Raw genomic sequence first — 8,360 nt, forward strand, 5'->3', positions numbered from 1 at the left:
CCCTGTTGTGTGTTTCAGTCATTTCTCTGACATAATGTTTCCCTAAGTTCAAGTATTCTAGTTAAAGTGTATGTATTTCCTTTTTCTGAACTGGTTGTGCAGATTATATCAGAAATCTGTGGTTTCCAACTCCACTAAACCTACAAATTATAACTTTTACCCCCTTTTTAGTGCCTGCTAGAGAGGTGGTACTTTCCTGGGGAGAAAAAAGTTCCAATTTATGATTGGCTGGCCGAATTGCAAACACGCCCCGTAAAACTGAAACTTTTTTTGAAGTCGCCATTAGCCGCTTTCACACCAAGTACTTTGCCGTACTTAGTTCCCAGCACTTAGTACCCCCATGGAACTAAGAGCATATATATATATATATATATATATATATATATATATATATATATATATATATATATATATATATATATAATATATATATATATATATAGAGAATTGTTTGTCACTTTCATGACACTCCTGCCATTGGCTGGAGAATGTGCATATGAATTGGACGTCTCAATTCAATTGACCTACACACTTTCTGAATATGGCCTATCTTACCACACTTGTAACAGGTTTCTTTAATAAACCTACAGTCCCCAGCTATGTGCTGCTCACTGCCACATCTGTAGCAAGCCTTATGCTGCTGCTCACTGGGGCTCTGCCTTGCCGTCATCTTGTGTGCACTGCCTCAGGTGCTCTCCTCTGCGAGGGTGCTGACTCCAGTGACTGTAAGTCTCTCACATCCTTGCTGGCTGTCTCCATAGCCTGGGCCAGCTTCAGTGCCCTGTCGAAGGTCAAATCCGGCTCTGACAACAATCGCCGTTGTATGCGATCCTCCCCAATCCCACAGAGGCAGCCTCACGCAGCATTTCTGTTAACTTGTCTCCATAGTTACAATCTTGTGCTAATTTTCTCAGCACAGCAACGTACCATGACTGTCTCTCCCAACTTCCTATTTCTTGAGTTAAATTTGTAGCGCTGTACAATTTCACTGGGTTTGGGGTTGAAATGGTCTTTCAGCATCTGAACAAGCTCAAACATTATCTCCTGGCCTCGCCGGACTGACGAGGGTCCACATAAATCTGACTGCCAACTGAACTGAGCAAAATAGCTTTTTGCCGACCTGCATCTTCGATCTCAGTAGCTTCAAAGAAATGTTGGAGAACCTCACAATATTCCTCCCACGTCTGGGATTGACTATCAAAAGGAGCGGTGTTTCCTACCATTGCCGCCGCTATCTTCTAGCTCACGCCACAGTCGTGTGTTTTGTGCCGTTAACGTAGCCACTCAGTCATTTTATTTTGGTTCTGATAAATGATTCGCTGCTCAAACTTTTGGTTGGATTAAGCACTATTTATTTATTTTCCCATCATGCACAAATGAACAATTTATAACATAGTTTCAATAAAACAGAGAAGGTTAAACTATAACGTGACATAAAGGTCTGAATCTGGGTGAGATCATTTAAAATGTGAAGAATATCTCTTATTTCCTCTAAAGGAAGCATTTCAGCATATTTGATGTACATTATATTACTTGGATGAAAGTGTAAATGCACGTCAATTTAATAATAAAGGTTGACAGTATGATCAAAAAGCAGATTATCAAATTATAACAACAAAAACATTGGTGAAACAAAAATAAACATGTTTAGAATAAAGAGACAGAGGTCAGTGTATTTCCCCTTTGAGACGGGCATGTCCAAAGTCCAGCCCTCTGAACTGTAAAGACTCTTTTATTCACACACTGATCTCACACGTCTGGTTTTTCCTCATGAAATATATCTGACCAAAATGGAAATTGACGTGTGATTTATTTCGTATTGAATTCGGTGATGGAGATATTTCCAGAGTTAATTAATTTGTGTTTGGTTCGACTTGTCTGACCTGATTCTGAAGCACCACTTTATAAAAAAACATGTCAAACCCGCTTCAAAGTGAAAGATGTTCCACATCGTCTGGCCAATGTTATCTGACTCTCCAGATATGAAAGAAAGAACGTGTTTCTAGAGTTGTTCACGCAGCCTGCCTTAGTGGCTCAAATTGAGTTATATAGCCATTTGAATAAAATAAAGATAATTGTGAGAATGAAAATTTGTAATCTGTATTTTTCTTTTATGTATAAAAAATGTCAGAAGGGACTATTGGCCCCCGGGCATATTAACATTATCAAATCCGGCCCTCTTTGAAAAGTGTGCACACAATGATCCTGTTTCTCTCTACCTGCTCTGCTCCACTGTCACACACACCTTCAGCGGTAATATCTTCACTTCCTCCTCAGTGTGAATGAATGGAAACATCTTCTCAGTGAAGGTGTGTGTGAAGGTGTGTATGTGTGTGTTAGTGTCAGGATCAGAGAACGACAACTTTCCTCTGTTCCAGTCCAGCTTCACTCGGACCCTCTGGAGCTCCGTCTGCAGGCTGAGAGGAGTGTCTGGATCTGGTGGTGAACACGTTGAGTATTTACCTTCATCGAAAGCCACTCCCCATGATCCAGACCGTATGCGCCCCTCCCTCTTGACAGACTCTGCTAACACACCCAGTAACCAGAAGGTACTGTCTGTGACCTGGACGTCCCAGCTGTGAGTCCCTGAGTCAAAGCCCTCAGAGCCCAGGACTCGGATGTGATGATCAAACCTCTCTGGGTTTTCAGGAAGTTCCTGTTCCTCCTCTTCCCCCTCTTCCTCCTCTTCCTCTTCTTCCTCCCAATCCTCTTCCTCTTCTTCCTCCTCTTCCTCTTCCTCCTCTTCCTCTTCTTCTTCCTCTTCCTCCTCCTCCTCCTCTTCCTCCTCTCTTCCTTGTCTCACAGAGGTCAGATCTTCAGACAGGAAGAGGAATGGATTAGCCGTGTTTGGGTCCAGGATGAGAGGAGAGTAGGACACCATGTCCTTCATCTTGCTCCAGATGTTGAAGCTGAGGTTGCCCAGGTGTTTGGCCTGGTCTATCAGAGCTCCTGAGGGCAGCTGTGGATCCTCCAGCAGGGGGCGCTGCAGCCTCTCCACTGCAGCCTTGTAGTTGAGCAGGAAGGAGACGTCTTCAGCTCTCAGCCCCTCCTCTGTGGCTCTGAGTGTGTGTGAAAGAGCTGCTATCTCTCTGCTCACAGCCTCCATCTTCTCCTCCATCATCTTCCTCTTCTGCTCCTCTTCCTCCCTCAGTGCAGCCATCCTGGCTTCCTCTTCCTCTTCTAGGAACTGGTGAAGCTTCTTAAACTGCTGCTTAATCTGCGTCTCTGTGTGTTGAGCCTGGACCTTCATGTGTCCTGCTGTTAGATCAAACTTCTCCTTAGCTTCTTCAAAGAGCTCCAGTTTCTTCTTTAAGGGCTGCAGAGCTTTCTGGAGCTCCTCTCTGAGATCCTGAGCAGCTTCATCCATTGGTCTGATTCTGTGGTCGGTGTGTGTTTTTGAATCTCTGCAGACGAGACACACTGGCTGCTGATGGTCCAGACAGAAGAGTCTGAGTTTCAAAGAGTGCAGACTGCAGAGAGCCTCTGGAGGTCTCTGACCTCTCTCCAGTGAGAAGGTCTCACACAGGTTCTTTAAAGCCAGGTTACACGGAGGTTCTCCTCTTGAAGATTTTCTCTTACAAACTGGACACTCCTTTACTTCTTTCCCATCCCACCAGTTCTGCAGACAGGCGTTACAGAAGCTGTGGCTACAGGACAGAAGAACAGGATCTCTAAAGACTTCTTGACAGACCGGACAGCAGAGATCTTCCTCTAACCTGGAAGCCATGTTGTCTCTGAGTGAAGCTGAAACACAGCAGACAGGAATTAGTCAGTCATGGCTCCGTCCAAAAGGCTGATTCATTGCAGGTATAAAGGTTGTAGTGGAGGGGTTAAAAGTATGTGGCACATGTGTTTAAAAATGTGAACCCATTTGACTCTAGGAAACTGTCCTCACCGAAACTGAATTACTTAATGTTTCATAACGTCATGGTTCATAAATGCCTGAAATATTAACTCTTTTAAAGAAATGTGTTCAGTGCAATCAAATACAACACACCTTTAAGATTAACATTTAGATCACTTTTAGATTCAGTTCTTCACTCTGGTGTCATTAACAATTACAGTATAGGAAGAAATACACGCGCACACACAAACAGGACCTATGGAGAGGTGTCAAAGCAAGCAGTCTTTTGGTTTGGTGCCTTGCTCAAAGTCAAACTGGCTCCTCTCCAGCTACTATACATTACATTTTCATTTGTTGAGCCTTTTATCCAAAGTGACTTACAATAAGTGCAAAAACATAGAGAATCAAGCTCTGAATAACAAGGAAAGTGCAGATATATTCACTTCAAGCAAGTCATACCATTGTAAGTGCTGAATGTGTTACAAGGCCTAAGCCAGGGGTGTCAAAGGCATTGTATTTGGCCCCCAACAGCTCGCAAAGAATATCTCATGTAGCTTAACAGAAGCATGTTGGCAAAAAACTACATTACCCACAATGCATCTCGTTTTGTGACATGCACATGAAGCGACTACATATCAGCAGCTCAGGAACTGAAGGAACTGAAGGAACATAAGTTACAGCGGCTCAAAGACCAAAGACACCAAACCCGGAGCCCGAGTGCAAAAGTACACACATCCTTTACTCAAGTAGAAGTACAGATACTCGTGTTTAAAAATACTCTGGTAAAAGTAGAAGTACTGACTAAACTTCTTTACTCAAGTAAAAGTAAAGAGGGCTCTGAAATGTACTTAAGTAAAAAGTACCCATAACTAGCAGCTGTTTTAAAGAGTACCTGACCTCCCTTTATATTAATAGAACAATAATGTCATTGTTAGCTAATGAATGTTTCCATGCTGAACAACGGCAACATGACAACGTTTTCATTGGTCCCTCTTCTTTATAGAAGACCAGGAAATTATGGATACACGGATCGTGTTCAAATCCAGGCAGGTGCACACATAGACAAAGTGGGCTTGAGCCCCAGCCCTTTTTCTTCCTCCAGAGAAAGTGCCCTTTTTTTAAATAAATGAATATATATCTACCGCTGTTTGCGCACAGTTTCCCTTTCCAAAAATATATTGGTTGAATCCAAAATAAAAATATCTGGGACAGAGATTAGAATGTGAAGTTCCGATGCTCTCTCTACCCTCCCTCCCTCCACGTCATGCGCAAAGCGGTGCGGACAGTCATCGGCAGTCCCTTCAGACAGGTAGCAGCACCTCCCACTTTACTGTCCCATGTTATGCCGGCTTTTCTTGGCTTGTTTGAAGGTGAGTGGAGATGAACAAATTACTAAGCTGCCAGTGCCTCGAGTTTATAGCTAATCAGCCAAAAGACAAAAACAAATATAATTAACTAAGGTAGGCTACTAGCTAATGGATAAGTTAGCTCAAGGTTTAGCTAAGGCAATTTATCATGGGCATGCAGGCTAATGTACTGTATACTTAAGGGGACACACTTAAAGTGAATACAGTCAAAATGTGTATCTAATAACGTCATCACAATCGCCACATTGATATGCAAATTAGGCGTTAACGATAGACCTAATTAAAATGCGCTAATTTGCATGCAGTTACCAAGGCATTGCAGGTGAAAAGGATAAAACTAAAAACAAACCAAAAAACACATCACCTCAAAACTTCCCCAGATAGTTACATATATCAAGTCAGTATTTTCCCCTGAAGTGTTATGTTTAAATGCAGATTAGCTTTAAATCTATAGATGAATTCAGACATGGTTGTCAAACGAACACATGGGAGCAAAATAGACCAAAAAAAGTAACAAGTATATGAAAAAAACCCGATATTTTTGCCTGTAATGTCCTTAAATGGTAACTTCAGAATTTTGATTTTTGGCTGCTCATTTAATAACTATTTATTTGACTAGTTTGTTGTCTGCTGTTGTGTGTAGTGAATACTAAAGAAGACCATTGTCTCTGTGTTAGCTGATTATTTTGTAGAATTTTGCTGAGTATTAAACAATTGCGCGAGCTTGAGGGTATTAAAATAAATTGGTCAGTAAGTCAGGGATGTGCAACTATATTTAACTTTTTGTTTTAAAACATTTTTTTATAAATGATTATGGGAGGTGCCCTTTTTCTCACTTGAGCTCCAGCCCCCCAAAATGTCTGTGCACGTCCCTGAACAATAGGCACGGAATGACTAAATAATAATGATCACGCCGCCAAACACAGATTAAAACTAAAGTAACCCTGGTTTGAAAATGTAAGAAGTAGAAAGTATAGGTATTTGTGTTCAATATTTAAGAAGTGAAAGTAAAAAGTCGTCAGAAAAATAAGTAGTGGAGTAAAGTACCGAATCTGATACCAGAAAAATGTAACAAAGTATTTGTAGGCTACTCCACTACTTCCCACCTCTGCTCGGAGCAAAGTCTGTGTCGCTGCAGCTCAGACACATGGATTTATTAAGTTTGGAAAAACTTTCGTTGCGGTTTAAGGTCGATTACAATACACGAGGTCTTTGCTTGCAGAGGCAGAGTATGGACGTCTTTGTGCTATATTCAGAGGATAAACAGCCTACTTGTAAATACTAGTCGTAGCTTCCGTCCTTGTTTTTCTTTAAGCCACTAGACGCCTTAAACAGACATTTTTCACTCGTTTTCTTTCCTTTATATTACTTACAGTTGAAGATTTGCTTGGCCTCCGATGGTTTAGATGATGATTTATGCGAAGTGTTTGCTAAAAAGTAAAATAACACACTTTTACACATGCAACAAAGAAAAGCATGGGAGCCTGCCTGCAGAAGCCAGTCTCAGGACACCTCCACTTTCCAAACAGGAAATGCACGCAAATAAAAAATAAAATCGGACTGAAAGGGCCGGCCCTGACCAATTTGCTGCCCTAGGCAAGACTTTAGCTGGCGCCCCTCCCCAAATGCAGACACTCATACGTGCAAGGTTGTGGCATGAACACCAAAACAGAAGGATATTGACACAAGGTGTGTACAAAATGTATTTGGTTTCTTATCCATGTGAACATGATTTAAGTGGACCTAACATCGTCTAGGGGGGTCCGGGAGCAAGCTCCTCCGGAAAGATTATTTTTTAAATAAACTTTTTTTTTTTAAAGCATCAATCTGGTGCACTTTGAGAGCAACATGAAGAGATCTATGGATACATCTCTCAACACCCATATGAAACAGAACTGTAAGCAGATTTTCTTTTTCTTTATGGATATTTTACAAATCACTCCGCTTTTAAATTGTATTCTTGTTTATTAATAACAATTTTTGTTTACTGTCATATCGTATTTATACCTGTTTTTGTTCTATTCTCTTATTCTTTTATAACTACAATGATCATATAAAGGTGTGCCTTTACCTCACTGAGCTGAGGTTATCAGAGCCACTCAGTCTTTGAGGAGAGAGCTCACTAAAGCTCTCCCCTGCGACACAGTCAATTCCAATGTTAACAAAAGCACACAGAAGCTGTGTACGTTTTTAGGGAGTTTGATTTATTTTTAAATTAACACAAATACAAAATTAAAACCTATAAATGCACACTAAAACTATTATTTCAAAAAAAGAACAATTTCACATAAACCTCTGGTTTTAGGGGCTGGGGCGGTTCAACTTGATTTTTTGGTGGGGGGTGCGCCATAGTTTATGGGCGCTATACGCAATATAGGCGTAGTTCTGTTAGTATAAGATAATAAGATGTACTTTGTTGATCCAAAATTGGGAAATTGTGTTCTTATGAAATTCGCCTAAGGCTAAGCTAACGCAGCATACGCTCCGACCCTCACAACAACGGCCTACAGACATAAATAAACCAGCGACTGTATTCGCCATGACACACAGTCTGTGGTTTGTACTTGTTTAACTTTTGTCTAGTTTCTGAACAGATATGTGGAGCTGTGAGCTTGAGTGCTAACAGCTGATGTTGTTTTTCTGTGGTTGTCACGACTCCGCCTACACTGCGTTACTATAGTTACTACCCCAGCTACTAAACTGTAATGGAAACGCAGCATAAAGTGAGCCTGGCCTAACAAGTCCTAACTATACCGTATTAAGCCGAGCGAGGCCCTGCAATGGAAATGCGCCATAAGTGCTGGGAACTAAGTACGGCAAAGTACTTGGCGTGAAAGCGTCTATTTGATCCTCTGCTTCCTCAGTTTCTTATAAAGGAGGGCGAACCTCGGTGTTGAATAAAGACAAGAGAAGGGCAGTTAGTTCGATGGCACCTTTATTAAACTGTCACACTCACTTCAAGTCGCGCTGGATGACCACGGGGTAAAAAACACATGCAAAGAGTCCGCCTGCAGGGATACATGAACGCCTGCCATCAGTTAAAGCTCTCATAACGTCCAGTGGTCATTAAACTTCCTGTTTCTGCGTCGCACCCGACAGAACATCTTCCTGAGGAGATTCGTCTGGTGTCAGAATCCGCTGGTTTACTG

The 8,360-nt window shown here is 41.6% G+C and overlaps 1 protein-coding gene across 1 annotated transcript; it reads right to left on the reverse strand.

Moving 5' to 3' along the window:
* Positions 1-1,338: 1,338 nt before the first annotated feature.
* LOC307036690 (E3 ubiquitin-protein ligase TRIM39-like) lies at positions 1,339-6,796 on the reverse strand. Its single transcript, XM_079677223.1, has 2 exons — positions 6,585-6,796; positions 1,339-3,744 (listed from the first exon to the last, which is right to left on the reverse strand). Exons 1-2 carry the CDS (start codon positions 6,670-6,672, stop codon positions 2,216-2,218), a joined length of 1,617 nt encoding a protein of 538 aa, XP_079533349.1. The 5' UTR covers positions 6,673-6,796; the 3' UTR covers positions 1,339-2,215.
* Between the last annotated feature and the right edge of the window lie 1,564 nt (positions 6,797-8,360).

Source organism: Notothenia rossii (genome assembly GCF_949606895.1).
Source record: "Notothenia rossii genome assembly, chromosome: 4".
In the NCBI taxonomy this organism is placed as follows: domain Eukaryota; kingdom Metazoa; phylum Chordata; class Actinopteri; order Perciformes; family Nototheniidae; genus Notothenia; species Notothenia rossii.